Source organism: Bacillus rossius, chromosome 1, assembly GCF_032445375.1.
Source record: "Bacillus rossius redtenbacheri isolate Brsri chromosome 1, Brsri_v3, whole genome shotgun sequence".
NCBI lineage: Eukaryota > Metazoa > Arthropoda > Insecta > Phasmatodea > Bacillidae > Bacillus > Bacillus rossius.
Genome location: NC_086330.1, coordinates 147,575,762 through 147,594,956, shown reverse-complemented (window position 1 = coordinate 147,594,956; position 19,195 = coordinate 147,575,762). Strand labels below are relative to the sequence as shown.

The 19,195-nt window shown below is 36.3% G+C and overlaps 2 protein-coding genes across 2 annotated transcripts in view; both read left to right on the top strand.

Moving 5' to 3' along the window:
• LOC134546266 (acyl-protein thioesterase 1) overlaps positions 1-19,195 on the top strand; it is a 51,398-nt gene that overhangs the window by 15,619 nt on the left and 16,584 nt on the right. The window contains exons 2-6 of the mRNA XM_063388968.1: positions 4,768-4,799; positions 5,000-5,065; positions 5,445-5,492; positions 8,339-8,585; positions 9,720-9,884. Of these exons, the coding sequence (XP_063245038.1) occupies positions 4,768-4,799; positions 5,000-5,065; positions 5,445-5,492; positions 8,339-8,585; positions 9,720-9,884 (558 nt within the window). The remainder of the gene's footprint in view (positions 1-4,767; positions 4,800-4,999; positions 5,066-5,444; positions 5,493-8,338; positions 8,586-9,719; positions 9,885-19,195) is intronic.
• LOC134546265 (uncharacterized) lies at positions 15,066-18,220 on the top strand. Its single transcript, XM_063388967.1, has 2 exons — positions 15,066-15,971; positions 16,295-18,220. Exons 1-2 carry the CDS (start codon positions 15,941-15,943, stop codon positions 17,485-17,487), a joined length of 1,224 nt encoding a protein of 407 aa, XP_063245037.1. The 5' UTR covers positions 15,066-15,940; the 3' UTR covers positions 17,488-18,220.

Sequence of the window (19,195 nt, the reverse complement as noted above, 5' to 3'; positions counted from 1 at the left end):
ATGATGGATCAAGTAAACACTGATGAAAGCTCTGGTTCAATTCAATGACTGAGTAAAAATTAGCTTTTCCTAAATGTTGCAAGGCACTTTCAATAGTAGGCATCGGATATACGTCCTCGTAGGCAATCTTTTTGTTCTATGGAAGATAATTATGCGCCATGCGCCAACTTACACCGTCTTTTTTGCGTACTAAAAAGGTGGGGGTACTAAAATTAGATGTAGATGGAGAAATTACACCTGCTGAACTTAACCTGTCTATTATGTCCCGCATGGCTTGTAATTTTGGAGGAGATACCTTGTAATATTTACTACGCACTGGCATTTCATCTTTAAGATAGAATTTATATGGTAATATGTCACAGCGGCCAATTTTAGTGGTAATGACATCCGGAAATTTTTTGATCACTTCTTCCATGGCAGCCGATTGGGACAACCTATCCACATCGTGACATTCAAACACTACCTTACACGCTGAGTCAAATCGTAAGGGGATTTTCACACTTAGAGCAAAATCGAAATGAAGCTCGTGACGTCCTATGTCTAACACACTCCGGCTCTTACTCAAAAAATCTAATCCCAGGATAAACTCAGGAGAAATTCCTGGAACGACAACGAACTCCCAGCTCCAAGAAAAGTGTTTCACCTTGAAGTGAATAATCACTGATTTATTGGCATGTAGGATTTCGCCATTTGCGACACAAATGTCAACTGTGTTAGAGGTGATCATATGCGGGGAAATTAAATGTGGGAATAACTCTATTATATTTTGCAAGAACTGCTCGCTCACGACCGAGCGAGTGGCACCCGTGTCCAGTAAGGCTGTAAAATAATGATTCTGTATCTTAACAGGTAAGTAGTGTAAGTGCATAGGTGAAGAGAATTTTTTGCGCAACCGACAGTGGCGACCTCTTTTCCGCCCTGTCAGTGGTCGTTTCCCTTGACAGTTAGCTCTATAATGCCCTATCCCTTTACAGGTAAAACAACGTCGTTCATTTAATCCTACACGAGGCTTGTCACAGTTATCAGCTAGATGGCCAAAAAGACAGCAGTTAGCACACCTAGTGTGCGTGTAGTTTGAGGCACCCTGTGTCTGCCGAGCAGGCCGCGACACCGCCTGACTCTTAGCGGCCGCGCGACCCGCAGGGGAACTTACCCTAGACGAAGTGTGGGGGCCTGCGCGTGAGCGCAGCTGATTATCCTCACAAAACACGACCTTATTAGCGGAGTAGTCTTCACCCCCCTTTTTTCTAAAAGGTGAAGAGTATGAAAACGCAACACCTGATTTTTATAAGAGTTCTGTACGCCCTTGTTATTGGCATAATGTGGCTGTGAGGTGATTCTGGGTGTGGATTTCTCAAAACTAGAGTTTGACGTGTGTTTCATCATGAACTCCGATTTGTATTTACTCGCCACAACCAGGCACACTTCTAACTCGCTACCCCAGGTGCGTAAACTATCGTAAGATGTTGGAGGAGATAGCAAACTAGACATGCTAAGAAAATGAGGTGCGACATTACCTTACACCAATTGTACTAAATCTGTCTCCCCTATATCCAAGTTCAATATATTTGCAAATGCCAAAACCTCATCTATGAAATGTGTGACGGACTCGTCAGGTCGTTGAAACCGAAAAATTAATTCACGCTTGCATGCGTCTAGAATACGCGGTGGGCATACAGAATGAATCACTGCAGACTTAAAGCTATAAAAATCGTCGCCGGACAAAATGGCCTCCGTCATCCTATTGACATAAACCCCACTACATTTGGTCAGGAGACCCTTCATTAGAGACTGCATAGAAACCAACTTTAATTTGCACAATCTCTCAGCCTGTATGAAAAATTCAAGGATGCGTTTGGGCTCACTGCTCTCTAATGTTGGCAATGAGTTGAGTACATTAAAGTACAACTTTTGGGAAAAATGGATCTGGATTAGGACTCACGTCTGGATTTGCTGACCCCTCATTGGCTCTGGACGAGACACTTTTGGATGGCTCGCCCATGTCCCGAAGGAAGATGACGAGACGGGAGCGGATAACCGCCACCGTGTCCCTGTCCTCTACGGGCAGATACTGCGTCAGCTCTTCTTTATGGAGACGGTAAACCCAACAGATCCCCGCTCCAGAGACACTCGCCGCCATGGAAAATACGAGAAAACACACACCTCAGCTGTCGCACAAGCAGAGTTGCGCAGGTCTTGAAGCGAGGTTGGAGCAAGCCTACTGTACTCCCAACCTCACTCCAATAAGAACTCTCAGAATAATAATAATAGAGAAAGAAATTCCTGTAAATTATAAAAAAAAATAATAAAGAAACGTACTTTGAGATTACCAATGGTGAAAGAGAGGTGTGTCATAATGATATAAGAACTTAAGAAAAAATATAATTTTTTATTACACATAACTGTGGGTAAACATCATAACAATTCACAATAAATGTGCGTATGGTATGAATAGATAGATACATGTTCCTAAGCGTGCTGAAATACAAGTAATAGTTCAATCACATTTTACTACAGTTATTAAATAAATTCTTTACGTGTTAGCACCTTTAAGTAACATTTCCGTCAAGGTTTGTGTCAACTGAATTTAATAGCTAAATAGAAATAGAATTAATAAAATGGCAAACAGATGTAAGTGAGTCGGTACTGTAATGCAGACACATAATTTGTTAGTCGCATTGGTATCACTAGTTTGAACATTTACTAAGTCGAACTCCTGGGTAGCTACCGAGTTAATTGCGCCCGAACGCACCCAAGTACAACGTATGTAAGTCTTTAAACCGGTAGTTAGATACGGTGCGCCACGGCGCATGAACTATAAATTAGGTAACAAACACCAGGCAGCAATCAAGAAAAGCTAAAAATGTAAAGTCCTCGAGCATAGTGAGCAGATGGCTCTGAATAAGCTAACAAAAACATGTAACACAGAATATCAACATTAGTTTAACAAACATCTACTATGGTCGTCGAGCTGCACGCATAGAACATTAGAGAACCTAAGTTAAGCTTACTTATAAAAATGACAACTGCGAGACACTCGAAGAGGGTAATAGAAATAGACTGACATTAAAGACGCCTAACCAGATTGAATCGTAATAAATACCGAAACCCCAAACTATCGCTATGAATTCGGGCATAGCTTCGCCTAGTGTCTCCAGAATTATCCTAATGCTGCCCGGTGGACCGTCATCACTCCTAGTGAGCTCAGACAGTTATCAACACTCGGAGACCCGGGGTTTATATAGCCCGAAAAAGGTGCGCCGATAGAGGTGCAGAAGTCGCGGCGTAAAAGAGGGGAGGGACGAAAGGAGGGGTTATGAGGGGAATTGAGCCAAAAAAAATGGAGGGGGGAAGAGGGGAAGTGGGGAAAGGAGCGCTGCAGACGGCGAAATGGAGAAGCTTCGTTGCGACTACGTTGCAAGTTTGTAATTTTATTTGGGCTGTCAAACGTGATATGTTATAACTTGAACAGTTGAAGCCTTAAAGGGGCACAGATAGTCAAGGGTGTATCTGTTTTTGTGAGGCGGGTTGATAAGTGTGATGCTCGCTGTGCTTCTATACTGTATCTCCTCATTGTGCTTGGGGCAACAATAAAATTTGAGCAATAACCTTAACTTTAGATGGTGGAGAAGTGATGATGTAGATGTAATGCAAGACCTTGGGTGCTTTCAAGAATCTGTGACAGGTGTTTCGTGTCTAAAAATACTCTGAATACACATGTTTTAGCCCTTTTCACTCTCCTATGAATATAGTTTAAAAACAATATATGGGAACAGAATTTCCCATCTGCCCTCAGGGTGTTTTTAAATGCTTTTTGTAAACAGACACCACATGTATATCATGAGTAGTTTTAAAATTGCATGGTTTCGTCCAAAGCTCTGCACACCGTATGTGTACCCTCTTAACTTTTGAAGCAAAGATCATCAAATTTATACTGTTGTGGTAAATTAAAATTCATTTTTTTTTTTGGCTGGGGCATTGTATAGTGTGTGTGAACAGTATTAATGTTTTTATAATGTAAGTGTTCATTCACTTTACTAACAATATAACCTATGAAAAGTTGAGCACTAGGCACAAAATCAGCAGATCTTTACGACATATGTCTGAAACTCGCTGGATTGTACACTAACTCTTGAACACCCTGCTCTCCTTCCACTCTTCCCCCCTCCTTTACGCCATCTCTAGAGGCAAGCTATCTGTACATCACTAACGAATGCTTGTTTCCTTTTCTCTGCTTTTAATAATACTTACTGAGAAGTTACTAATCCAATCACTTCAACCTCACGTTCAGGAGAAGCTTGTGAAACTGATTGATTGGAATCAAAGCTGACCCAGTATGACAAAAATCAGTAATACCTGCAGAAACTACCCTTTATGTTTCTGAATTTATGTTGCGTGTGGACGCTTGTCTCGCTACGCATCTGCTGTACGGTACAGTCAGACTGTGCTCATCAATTAAAGCTGCAATTAGTGCATTTGAAATCTGGTTTTTCTGTTCTAGCATGTTCATTGCTTCTGATAGGTAATAACTGTTGTGTCACTGCTTATATAGCCTGCTTTGTCAATGGAAATGACTTCAGGTGTGTGCAAGAATATGTGATGTTTTCACAGGGTGTAATTAAGGAAAACTTTTCATTTGGAAAATTGTTGCCGTTTTTTAGTTTTGTGAAATCACAAAACATAAAAAGTATGAGTTTGTCTGTACATAAAACATTGTTGTATATGAGGATATTATTTTTTTAAATTTATGTTTCTGGTCTGTTGCAGATTATTTTCCTGCATGGACTGGGCGACACTGGGTGAGTGGTTAAACTCTCTATGTCTGTAGTTATTCTTCTTGGAGATATTTTTGAGTACAACTGTTCACAGTAATTAGCTGTTCCTCAAACTTTGTACCAAAACAACTCACTATTTATTATGTGGTTAACAAGTTAATGATTAAATTTGCCATTTAGTTTGAGTCTGTTGGAGTTACTCGAAGTTTATGTTTGTGTTGTAGGCATGGCTGGGCGAGTGCAATAGGAGGCATCCGACCACCACATGTCAAGGTCGTATGTCCCACTGCGTAAGTAACAATTGTCATTACTTGGCAAAGTTCGTAGAAGATTATTGAGTACTGAAAGTTGTATTTTTTCAGTTCCATGACATTTCTGTTTGATTAATTAAATTTATTAAAGTATGACTAATAGTTGTTAATTTTAATTTTCCATGTATGTGTATTTATTAATTATTTAATTTAAGAATTATATATAGATTATTTTATTTTGACAGTGATTTATTTGTGTGTGCGTGTGTGTGTGTTTGGATACTGTAGGCTACATTGTCATTCATTCATTATCACTTTTCTTAGTTAAAAAAAAAATTAATATATATTTTGCAAACTAGTGTAAGTTAATGTGTGAAGGTGTTAGTTTTAGTGTTTGACATTGTCTGTTATGTTTCAGGCCCATCATGCCTGTTACGCTGAATGCAGGCTTCAGAATGCCTTCGTGGTGAGTATTTGCGGGGGAAAAATTAGTTTATAATTGTAGTTTTGCGATCCAAACATCAGTTTGACTTTTTTAATTGCCAAACAAAATTTGGGAATAAAGTATGTAAATGTGTGTATAAAGTTATATAAATTTTGGACAGTAGTATGTTTGGTAAATGATAGTGTTTATTTTCCCACAAGTGCTTACTTATCAAAATTTATTTGGCTATGATATATTGTAACAACCATTTGTTCTCATTTATTTTGCTCATATGTTGTGAAGGCCATGGTAGTGAATGTATATGTTTGTTGCACACGTTTTTATTCTGATTGCACATAACTAATTATACGTATTTAGAAATTATTACATTTTTACAATGCAGATTTGAAGTCATGTCTTGCACAGTTTGTTACAAAGTGGTAAGACAAAAAATAGTTCCATATTTTAATACCTTTCTGACTGCAAAAAAATAATTTAGCAGGATGTCAATAGTTTTGATGTTATCTGAAATTCAGTACACAAACTTAAGTTTCAGCTTTGTTGAACAAATTAGAGGCTGAGCCAAAATTTTGTTACCATTACACTTCCACCACAGGGTGGATACAAAACCGAAGCCCTGGTTGAAATTTAGAACTCTTAGTGCTTATTTACCAAGCAACTACAGTTTGTTATTTCACAATTCTTCAAACGTTTTGTATTGTGTTAAAGGTATGTAATTATTTTTATCTCAGAAATAGTTATTTACCTAAGACTGCAACTAGCAGCATCTTTCATTGGCTTGATATCAGCCATTTATTTTGTGAGAATGAAAAATGTACTTCATGTTGTGTTGGAGTAATACGTATTAGATTGAACAAAGAAATGTTATTTCTGTGTACGTAATCAGTCATGTCATAGATGATCCGCATCAAACTGATATTGACATGGGATCAAAATAAACTTTTTGATGCCTCTGGCTGCTGGGAGTGCAAGCAGTCGCCAAGGTACAGTTAGTTATAATTCCAGTATATTTTCTTGTGAGAGTTGCTGGGTTCAAATCCTGGGTAAAGTGGAATGTGTGGTGTTTATAAGCCTGAATGTTAGTACATGTATCTTTATGCTGAACTGCCATAAAGTTTTTAAAATCTTATAAGGATTTCAAAAGTTATACTTAACCGTCAGTGCATTACCATAGAGTAAAAAATCAGTGAAAGGACTCTAATCTGGCAAGTTCAGGACCACTGCCGTGCCTGATTAGCAATTTTGCTAGATTATTGAACATCAATATAGTTTTAACAAGAATACACAGAACATACAAAAAATTTTACGGAAGTGTATCGGTGAAACGTAACTATCTAGGAAACAGAGAAACTTAACTGAAATGTAAACATAGGCGTGCCTACAGGGGGGGCCAGGTGGGCCATGGCCCCCCCTAATGTAATCAATCAGATCGGCATTTTCTCTAATGCGTTCGTTAATATTCGTATATTCCTGGTACTGTGACACTCAAACTGTGCAAGTATTGCCAGATAAATAAAAATGCTTGCCGGTTTGTTTAACTTACAATTGCCTGGATATCATTATATTTCTGTTCATTGGAAATCAACTTAAAATTATGATAGATAGTTCCCAGCTGTTGAGAGAAAGTTACCTTGACTTTTTTGCGTGTTCGTAACTATAACTTTGGGTTAACTTGAACGTAATTAAATACATTAGAATGTTTCTAAAAATTTATTTTTTGTAATCAAAACTGTTCTCAATTTGTTGAGTCTATTAAATTTAGTAATTGATTGAAAAAAAAGAACATGCTTTGCAGGTTTTTAATATTTGTGTTTGTGATTGTAATCAGAACTTTGAGATAACGTTTGCGTTAACGTAATTTCGTAGAATTTATTACCATGTAAATGAAAATCTTTTGCAGGTTTGTTAAAATGTGTGTTTTTAATAAGTACTTTATGTTAATTTGAACATAATTAAGTAGAATGTATTACCATGTAAACAAGAATATTTTGCAGGTTTGTTAAAATTTGTGTTGGTAATCAGTGCTTTGAGTTAACTTGAAAATACTTTAGTACAATATATCACCACATAAATCAAAATATGTTTTAATGTTTTTAAAATTTTATGGATTGAACAATCATTCATTGTAAAACAAGGTCAGTTGAAAATTCAAGCTATTGTGGCTTAAAAAACATGTACCTTTTGAGTGTCGTCTGTGTCATCTAGAATTTTGATTTAATTTTTTTTTACGATGATGTATGTATTTCAAAGCAAAAAAATATTTTAAGAGGTTTGTTAAAGTTCTGTTGTCTGAATTGCTGTGTTTGCATTCACTAAAAAGAAGTTCATTTTAAGGTAGATCTGGACCAAGCTATTGGAAAATTCGAGGGGGGAAAATGTGTAAGTACCCTTTAAACATTGTCTATGGAAAAAAAAAACATATTTTCAAGATTTTTAAAATTATACGGATATAAATATTAACTAGTATCTCGTTGATACTGCACAAAAATATAAACAAGTCAATGAGTGAATGTATTTAGGCTATTTAACATTCTAAATTCAGCTTCTGATTTAAAAATTTAGCAGGCCCCGCCCCCCCCTAATGGAGATATCTGGGCACGCCTATGAATGTAAACCGACAGTAATGACGAACTCTGAGCGAATTAAAAACTCGGCAGTGCAGTAATGCGACCTGGCAACGAACGTCAACAGCTGGAATCCACCCAAAAACCTCCGAAAAGACATTTAACTTTACTTGTGCAGAGTTATTACTGTATGAGACCAGAAGAAAAATGGTCACCCATTGCCCAGCTTACAACTAGGGCCTGGGTCGATGGATGCCACGCGAGGTAAGGAAGACACGTGACCGAACAGCACCGTGCCGCCAGGTTCGACCTGCGGACGCTGGACGCAAACGGCCCCGAGGACGAGGAGGGCATCCGCAGGGCGACGGAGCTGGTGCACTCGATGATCGAGACGGAGGTGAAGCAGGGCATCCCGTCCAACCGCATCCTGCTGGGAGGCTTCTCGCAGGGCGGGGCGCTGGCTGTGTACTCGGCGCTGCTCTTCACCAAGCCCCTTGCCGGGGTCATGGCCTTGTCCTGTTGGCTGCCGCTGCATAAGAAGTTCCCAGACGTAAGCGTTTATTACTGCTGGGTGGGATCATAGTCTTCTCGAATCCAAGTCTCCAATTATAATTGCAAGGAACATTCGAATACACCCCTCGAATCCGAAATATGTGTCTCAATTTTAAAAAGTAAATTAATATATAATAAATAAAATATATTAACTAACATTTAACCTTTAAATTTTTACCTAAACTAAGTTTCCCAAATTAACACATATTGTTACCTTATTTATATATTGTGAGACAGAAATAGGACTTCAGGTTTATTATATTTACTATATTTCCCTTAACATGTTCTTCAAATATGTTTTGCATATCTAAGTTTTGATGGTATTTAAAGATTTGATTGGCCGATTACTACTCTTTATTATTTTTAATGGCTTTTAAGGGGAATCAATTTCACCATTTAGTATTTTTTATAGTTACAATGTTAAATTATTTAGCTAAATTTTGGGCTGCAGGGCATAAATAATATCTTTACAAGAAGTTTTATACTGTTTGTAAGCAAAATGAGGAAATAATGTATAGTTAACTTGCCCTGGCAACTATTACTGCCAAATTTTTACACCAGTCCACGAACATCGGCTTTAAGCTTGTCGAGTCATAAAATGTAATACAGAAACTGTACATACTTCAAGATGTCGCTGAATAGTAGGACTCCTGGAAAATGGCAAGGGCTGTATTCTAATGAGCATGTGTATGTATTAACATGTGTATTCCATAACCATACTAAGTCTGGAAACAGGTTATAAAAATTTATTGCTCCATCGGGGAATAAAATATTTTCCATGTACATAACAAGGAAAGAAATTACTATGTAGTATGAACTGTTATTAGACAATGTCTGAGTGGAAGTGGATATTTTTTTAGTATTATTTTAGTTTATGCCAATAAAATCATTAAATACTGCAACTAGTCATACTTGCAGTCCTGTTTTGTTTTCTCCTTGGTTACTTTGATAAAAAAAAGGTTTGTGGTGTAAGGCATTATATAGTAGGTAGGCCTACTTATTTATTTTTCATTAAAATGGATCAAATTGGTTTACTGCCTATGGGTATTTGGCTCAGAGCCAATTGTTAGTGAGTTTGTTTTTAATTTTAAAATTTTTTTTGCCTTAAGTTATATGTTTTCTGTGTTGTCAGCTTGCCAAAGGAAACACAGACATTCCATTCGTCCAGTGCCACGGCGACTGCGACCCCATAGTGCCGTACAAGTGGGGCCAGATGACTGCTTCCTGCCTCAAGCAGTTCCTGAAGAATATTGAGTTCAAGACATACAGGGGCTTGATGCATACGTCATCGGAAGAGGTGATGATCATCTCTTTAAAAGATTTTTTCTTTAAAAAACTGATTCCTCACTACTGATAGGTAGGGATGGGCAAAAGTGACTTCATCCACACGAAATGAAAGTGAAAGAAAATTTATCAAGTTTTGCGAAAGTGAAACGAAAATGAATTTTTCTATGAGTTAAATCTATTCTTAACGAAATTTAAGCAAAATTTTTAATTAACAAAGAAAAAAACTGCCCCAAAATTTGCTCTTCAGTAATAAATTCTATTACATGAATCATTTTGGTGCCTTTTGATGTATATAAAAATGACAAGTTCATAAACTCATGTTTGATGAAATGCTAGCAGGATACAATTTAACCTCAAATGTCATTTGAAATTTTCTACAGATGACGAACCAATAAAATGCTTGTGTTACTCCAGTTTAAGGTTGAGATGCACTAAAGCTGCATGAACTTGTTTCAGATTTAAAATTAGGCTTTTCTAATTATCCTATCATCTGTTCTGTTTTGGCACATCATGCCATGCGCAAGTTGTTTCGTTCATGTTCACCACGTGTTGCATCAGGCACGCAAGAATAGGATATGTAATATTTAATATAATCAACATCCGCCCTAGACCACACAACACAGCCCCATGTCACTCGTAAATTTCAAGAATCAATCCAGATATTTCAGCACACAGACTATTTCCTTTACAGTCGTGCACAATGTCGCAGTCTACGATAATATATTTATCACGTGCATGGTACTGACGAAAAATCACGTGACTACTGCGGAACAGCCGCCATCTTGCACCACTGTCACACATGGCTAGCTCAGGAAGCTGTAGACCCTAGACCAGGCAAAGGGACATCGTCAAAACAAAACATAACAAATGGTTGCTCCGAGTGGTCATTACACGCAGTGACTTGTTGACCTTTTTGTCTAATTGGCTGTATATTATGAGGATTTTATATGCCGGACAGAGTATGTAAAATTTAAATAAAGCCGACGGCAATGTTTTTTTTTTGCCATGCGCGAATAAAAGTAGGTACGTTCTTTGTTTATGTGTATACTGTAAATACTAAAAAGTGTACTAACAGTTCTGGAATGTATGTTTTACGAATATAATACCTACACTACTGCTTGAAAGCAAATGAATCAGGTAATTTTTCAAATATTGCATGATTTTGTTTTGATACCTAGGCCTACTGTAATCACGTTTGAATTTTGTTTACTTTATCGGCCATGTTTGTTCACATTATGATTTTACCGTATTTTCATTAACGTGAGTTTTTTTCATCACCACGTAAATTAATCTTAACGGAAATCTTTTTTCTAATTAATGTCTTTTTATGATTTGCATATGTTATTACGTTATTAGTAATAGCATATGCAAATCATATAAAGACATTACATTTTTATTAAATTACGAGTTCTTTTTCAACTAGAACAAACGAACTTCGGTAAGCTATTCAACTTTCGTTTGGCTCGAAATATTTAGCTAAAAACGAACTTCGGCCGATGAAATTCTTACCGAAATCGAAAATGAAAGTAGCAAAATTTATATTTCGGTTTCGGTATACCGAACATTCGCACAACCCTACTGATAGGTATATTTGGAGTGCTGTACCACAGGGCTGCCACCACTTTGAAAACAATATCCTTGATTGAAAAGTGAAATATCCTGTAGTATCCTTGTTTTGAATATAAAATATCCTGTAAAATCCTGCACATTAAAAAATACAAAAAAATATGCAATTTTTATGAAAATTACTCGATCATAATGTACGTAACTATACTTCAATCAAAACAATTCAATTTTTAATACTTTATACAAGTATTTACACACCACTGGCAGTATTTAAATATCAATTTTTTAGATGTTTTGCCCTATTCTTCCTAGAAGAGATATGCAACAAAGCATTTAGCATTGGCGATTCAAGACATGACCTGTGCGCTGTCTTGATAAGGTTGAGCTTACTAAATATTCTTTCCACTCCTGCATTGCTGTGTGGAAGAATAAGTATTGCCTTTGCATGTTTACAAAACAGTGGAAAACATGTTTTCCCGTTAATTTCATACTGTGACACTTTATGCCAGGCCTGCCACCAAATTAGGTTCCTAAATCCTCTTTACAGCATTTAAAAATCCTGTAAAATTTATAGCCGTAATTAACATAATTTATTTTTCGCAGTAATTTTAAATATACATTGCATTCCAAAACATAATTTTAAAAAAATCAAATGAATGTAAAAAAATTTTTAAGATCTGCCACTACATTACAAAACTAATAGTTGGTATCACAATAAAATGAAAAGTAATTTAAAAATTTCTCTTCAGTATAGGCTTTGGTGCTTTTCTTATTTAGAAACTATAAATACATCCATACAACTGAAGTTATTTACAAGTTTAAAAAAACAGATGTATTTCACATCATTAACTAGCTACTTTTTCATGTTCTGTGCTCTTTTCCACATCTCGTCAGTGGGCTTGAAAGCCAGACCTACAGATGTTCTCATTCTGCAATGCAACAGCGCATTTAACATTGGTGATTCCATTGACGATCTGTGAACAGTTTTACCCATCTTGTAATTGCTGAAAACTCTTTTCACAGCAGATTTTCTCCAGTTGCAGCACCATTCAAAGCCATTACTTTGTAAAGATGAGTTTCAACAATCTCAGATGTAAAGAACCTTGCTAACACTACAACCTGCCTAGTGACTGTAACATCAGTTGATTCATCAATCATCAGTGTGAAAAATTGTGTTTTCATTGCATAGATAACATAATCTGCAGCTGATGTACCCAAAGATTGAATAATTATCCGGCTAGTTTTAGTGCGAGAACAAGGAAAGTTTCTTGCGATTTCACTATCTGGAAACATTTCCGGGGCAAGTTACGTGAAATTATCACTGAGTTTCACAGATAAATTGTTTTCACAAACAAAGTTCGCCCATAACAGTTCCGCATCAGTTATTTTGTTTGGTTTGGTTATAAAACAAGTCGAAGAACAACTCTGATCAGCAGCTCGTTGGTTTTTCGCATGAACTTGCGTCTTCAAGCCGCCCTTTGTCACGTTCAGTTCCGAGTTGCAAGTCGAACAAACAGCGGAAAATTCCGTTTTGCCACGCCTCAACCATTTCAATTCTTGCTCCCATTCTTTACGATAACGCTGTTTATAAAGTGACCTGTCCGGCGAAGCCTTTCGTTTTTTCTCCATCACAATCAACTAATAAGACCAAAACTACTACTTAAATCACGTAAGAAGTTTGTAAACAAATGTCGCACCTAAAAACCAGGGGGGTGACAGTAGATAGGACAAACTGAATCCTTAAAAATTGGATCATACCATGTGTCACCAACATCGGAAAAAAAAAATTACAAGTTTTGATCTCTTTAGTTTATTACATATCCAGTTGTTATAATTACATAGTGTATTGTATTGTCTCGTGGTAATAATGGTATTTGAAAGTAACAGTATATATTTTTAAAATGTCACTGAAAACTAGATGCTGCGTGGCATATTGCCGAAAAGAAAATTAGAGCACGTTGGCCTGTCGTTCTCCATATTACCTGCTACTGTTTTTGAAGTTGAAAATTAAAAATAAATAATGGAATGGAAAATATGTATAATAAACAGAAATAAAATTAATTACTTAACGATCATCAGTTTCAATCTGGCTGTATAATTTGAACTTTACTAGTGCAGAAAAATATTACATAAGTATCTACACTTGTAGAACTATTAGCAACATGAAATGGTGGTCTTGCGGATAAAGGCGTGGTGTTTCAAATCTATCGGTCGCGGGTTCGAATCCACCCTGAACCAAGGTTTTTTTCTGTTGCGAAAATTTTTTTTCTATTATGGAAATATTTTAACGTCCCATTATAAGGACTAACATAAAGCAATTTTACAATATCAGTAGCCTTTATCGAAAAAATATAAAATATGGCAACTACAAAGGTGCCAACTATCGGGCGCTAAACCTTTCTCAGGTTGTATCTGGCTGTAATTTTTTCGTTGTTAAGTTGCAAAGAAATGGTATGATCGCAAGGGTTTTGTTTACAAATTTAAGCAAACGATCATTACTATGGGAGTGGCGCCTCTCCCTTTACTTACTCTATGCTTAAAACATTGTAATGGCAAAAAATACCAATGTTTACTGACGCCATGACACTTCTTAGCGTTTAACTCAACAAACAAAAAACATTTCCCCCGAAACTATAGATATTGTACTTCATGAAACGATTTGTGGGAGTATATGTTTTTGGTTTGTGGTTAAACGATTGGAAGTTCCATGCCGCTACACGTAATGTGAGTATTAGCTTTACTGTTGGATGCTTGTATGGTTTGACAACTTCAAATAGGTAGTTGAATGTAAATATTTACACGAACGAAATTCAAATATGAAAATATCGGCGAAGCGTCGTAAATATCCGTGAATGTCGCCGTATATCCGTTAGTCCGTTTTAAGCTTCAAATATCCGTGAAAACGGATAAAATCCGTAAAAACGGCAGGCCTGCTGTACCATATTTTCTCTAAGTAAATTGACCCTCCAGATTTTAGTACCCACGTAAATGCAAGAAATATTAATCGTAACAAAATAAAAAAATTAATTGCTACACAAAATAGTTATAATTATAATTGGGTGGGAGAAGGAATTTTGGTTCATGAAACAAATTCCCTGTTGAAAGGGGAGGAGTTTGGAATTTTTTTTAAAGTTACAAATTTCAATAATTTCCATACTATTTCAAAAAAAAAAATGTTATCTTTTTTATTTATTAAGTAGGCCCAAATCTAGTACAGTGTAAACTGTATATAGTGACACTTAAGGGACTGTACATTTTATGGCATTATTGAGAGTTGTTGATAAATGGAGAAAAGAAAAATCAATATTATTTTACTATTATAATATGTATTTACTAATAAATAGGGACTAGAAAATTTCGCGATCGCGAAATTTTCACGAATTCGCGCGAAATTAAGTGCAAAAGGTGAAAAATACCATTTGTTGCGAAAAAACTAAATTTCTACGAATTTTAACAAACTATGCGCGAAAAGGTTTATTTATTATAAATTTAGTATCATAATCATAAAAATAAGTCGCAGTCACACGCATCGACGCAATTCACAAACAATATGTTCGTTTGAATAAAAAAATGTAAGGAAATAAATGTCCTAACCAAAAAAAACATTAAGGGTAAAACTTATAATTAATTATTATTATGTATTATAATAATTTGCGATGCTAATCATTGCTAAGTAATTTACGATTTTCTATTTATTAACTAACATCCGCTTTAATATGAAACACTTAACGTGACGTTGATTCATTTTAATTAAATAAAAGTCCGCCGGTGTAAACCATTCCTTTCGCCAGTCATCGCAGCCATTTTTTTTGGTGCTATGGCCTACGGATAACGCTCCTAGCCAGTAACTTAAATTCATGATTAAAATTAACACGCCATTAAGTGGGACTTTGGGACGTAATTACGGAGAACATAATAAAATTACTTAATACATCGGGCAAAAAGTGACTGTAAAAAAAGATAAAATTATTTACATGGAGACTGCGGGGGATATAAACACTTTTATTTTTAATTCCTTGGGATCCACGGAAGAAAAAAAAAATTAACTTGAAAGAGAATAGTTTTCACTGGTGTGCAACTGCTGCTGTCGTCATGTTCACTTTGGCTTCTACTCCGACGGGCAAATCGGCAAGTTAACAAGATTATTAATTGGATAGTGACTAGTGAGTGAGTAAAAATGCGGAATAAATTAAGTGCAAGGGATCGAGCATTTCAGTATAAGAAGGAGGGGTTTTACTGTACAGATAATAGCACGGTTATGTGTAAGTTTTGCAACACGAAAGTTTCGTGGGATCGAAAAGACACGATTGAAAAACATTTAAAGTCGGCAAAACACGTGGCGTCATTAGCAGCAACAAAAGAAGAGACTACAAACATCAGTTGCATCATGCTTTAATAAAGTTGTCAAAGACAAAAAAATCGGCAGATTATCTTCGAAAACGTGTCACAGAAACATTTGTAAAGGCTAACATACCACTTGAGAAACTTAACAATGAACACATGGTGAACTTCATGAATGAATTTATTGAAGGTAAGTAAAAATTCAGATATAACAGGTCTATTGTAGTTTGTGATACCGGACTGTTTTTAATGTACTTGAACTAACCAATCATCCCCACTACAATTAACTTTTTTTTAAAAGTCGCTTACCTAACCTAACAAACTTTTCATTTTGTTTTCAATACCTGAACGAGTGTAGTACTAACCTAGGAAATAAAACGTTTTCCTGAACTACAAATGTCCAGTATTGTAAATTGCAATTGACCCAATATACAACAGTTAACTTGAAGTACATCTTTATGCCAGTAAACTATGCTAATGGTGGTCTTAATTTTGAGGAATTTTTTTTTTCAGGATCTGGCGCATTGCCTTGTGTAAAGACTTTGCGAGAAAAGCACCTTCCCAGATTAAATATGGAAAGGGAAGAAAACATCAAGGAGAAGGTCAAAGGAAAGCACCTTGCGGTATGCTGCGATGAAACAACAGACAAACAAGGTCGGTGTGTTTTCGTTATAATCTTCAAGATTATAGAAGCCAGTCACCAAGTTGAAATCGTAGTAGGTGATGTCCACATTCTTGAAACAGCTGATGCAAAAAGTTGTTCAAGAGCTATTCTTGATTCTTTGAACAAATATAACATTAGCTATGACAGTGTCCTGGCCTTAGTATCAGACTCAGCCCGATACATGGGGAAGTGTTTTGACACACTTACCAACTTGATGTCGGACAATGTTGTAGTGATTCAGTGTTGGGCGCACAAACTCAATCTGATTTTGAATGTTCTGGGAAAGCACCTTCCTGAACTTCAAAATGCCACTTCCAAAATCAAGAGTGCGTTCCTGAACACTCGAAAGAGAAAGCATCTGTTCCGGCAATTTCTGGATGATAAATATGAAGCTGGAAGGGTTCCACTGTTCCCAATGCCAGTCCTCACGAGATGGTCTTCGTGGTACGAGTCTGTAGCCTATGTATCCGACTACATAGAAGCTATTGTTGAGTTCATGAAGAGTGACGACATAGCATCAGTTAGCAATGTTGGAGTTCAGTATTTGGCAAGTTTGTCACAGGAACAGGTCCGTAATGTTAAGGTGCAGGCTACCTTCATCAAAGAAACAGCAAAGGGAATTGTTGACTTGACAAAGTTGTTGGAAGGGTCGTCATATCCTTGTAGCAACATTTTGTGTGGTAACCTACGCAAAGTTGAGCAAGTTTTGCAGCTTGCTGAAGCAGGAAATTTTGGCGAAGAAACAAGTTTAGCACTGCAGTCGTGTGGGAGAGATGTTGCAAAAGCTCAGGTTAAATCTGCCTTAGTAAAAGCTGCATCACATGGATACACTAAGCTGCTAGCTTTAATTTCAAGTGATCCTGCAAGTCATCTTTATTCTGAACTGAGTGTTTTTGACCCTGCACAGATTTTAATTACGGAAGTAACAAAAGATCTTGGTAAAAAATTGAAGAAAATGGCATTGTTCAAGGACTGCGATGAAAGTCAATTGCTTCAAGGCTATAAAGAGCTTGGTGAAGAAACAGTTAGGAGACAAAAGTGATGCATCACTGGATTTGATTGCAATATTATTGTCTCTTTCTGTAAATCATCCAGAATTTTCTAAGGGTGCTTTGAAAAGTGTATGGTTGCCATGTGCAAATGCAGACTGCGAACAATTTTTTTCTAAGTACAGTTCTGTTCTAAGTGACCAACGACAGCGCCTTAATGCTGAAAATGTAGCTATTCTGAGTGAAATCTATTTTGAAGGTTGAACACTGTTTTAGTGTGTTAGTTGTATGCCATGTCTATGTGTTTAGTGTTACATATGTATTCAACTTTGCAGCTGTAAATATTATGTATTGTGTTTTATGATCTGTGACAAGCAGGAAACTGTGAATTTTTTTTGCTAAGAGCATTACTAACAAATATAGAAGCTAAAATTATGTACAGATATGACGATAAGTAAATAATAATTTCCTCATTGTAAAGGCTTTAAGAATGTTTTTACAAGTATCTCTGTATCAATATATAATGTTCATATTAATTTTGACTGTTAATTTTGGGAATCCACAAAAAAATCACATTGGTGAAAACACCGAAATGAAAACACCGCTTTTAAGAATTCAAACCACCGCTTTTTGCACTTTCAAAACGACGACATTTTCCAGTCCCTACTAATAAAGTATAAAATTTACAATCAACAAATAACAACCTTATTGCGTATAGTCTGTTATCTTTGACGTTTTTTGCTGCTCCTGTATTTTAATTGTATTTTCTTATGTATTTTATTTTATTCATATCTTAGAATTCTGTGGGATCAACTTAGTTATGCAAAAAAATATTTTTGTAATAATTGTGCTGCATTGAGTGCTTGCTTAATGCTTGGTGGAAGCTCAGGATCATCCGTCTCATCTTCTTCATCCCCTTGTTGTTCCTCAGTTTTTCTCACCGAATTCAGAATTTCTTCATCTGTAAGTGAAGCTGTTGTAGCAAGGCTGTCATCTATTGTATGTAGGTTTGTAGATTTTCAGTGAAATTTTGTGGCATGTTGAACTGCTGAATCCACTCAGTTAATGGAAAGTCATCTTCAATTTCCAACCTTGGTCCCGATTCTACTTCATCACTCGCAGAACTGGTACTAAGTCCAGCATGATGAAAAGACTGCTGTATAGTTTTTGCTTTCACTTATTCCCAGGTTTTGGATAAAAAATTTACTGCATGCAGCATATTAATAGACATTTTACCTACAGATTCAACCAGCTACATCAATAGTTTCCTTCTTTAGTGACCCTTGAGACTTTTAATCATACTTTGATCCATTGGTTGTAAAACACTAGTCTTGTTTGTTGAAAAAAATACCAACTCTATGTATTGAAGGTTAGATATAAGAAGGTGAGCAGGGCAGTTGTCGACAAGAAGCAAGATTTTTCGTCCCTTTAATTCTGCATCCCACCTTCGCTATTCTTCATCCAAAAGTTGACTTGTCATCCAGGCTGATTTTCCTATTGCCACCAGCTTCCTTTTTTCTGTGCCATTCATATTAGCAGCTACAAGCACTGTAATACACGCTCTTTGGAGAGTTTCCCTCCCACACACTTTTCGCCTTCAAATTTGAATGTTTTGTCAGGGGTCAACTTAAAGAAAATTCCTGCTTCATCAGCATTAAAAATGTCACGTCACTTGGAACTACTTTTCTTTCAATTTTGGCCACACACTATTAATCCAGTCATGAGTAACATTCATACCAACACTTCATACTTCTCCATTAA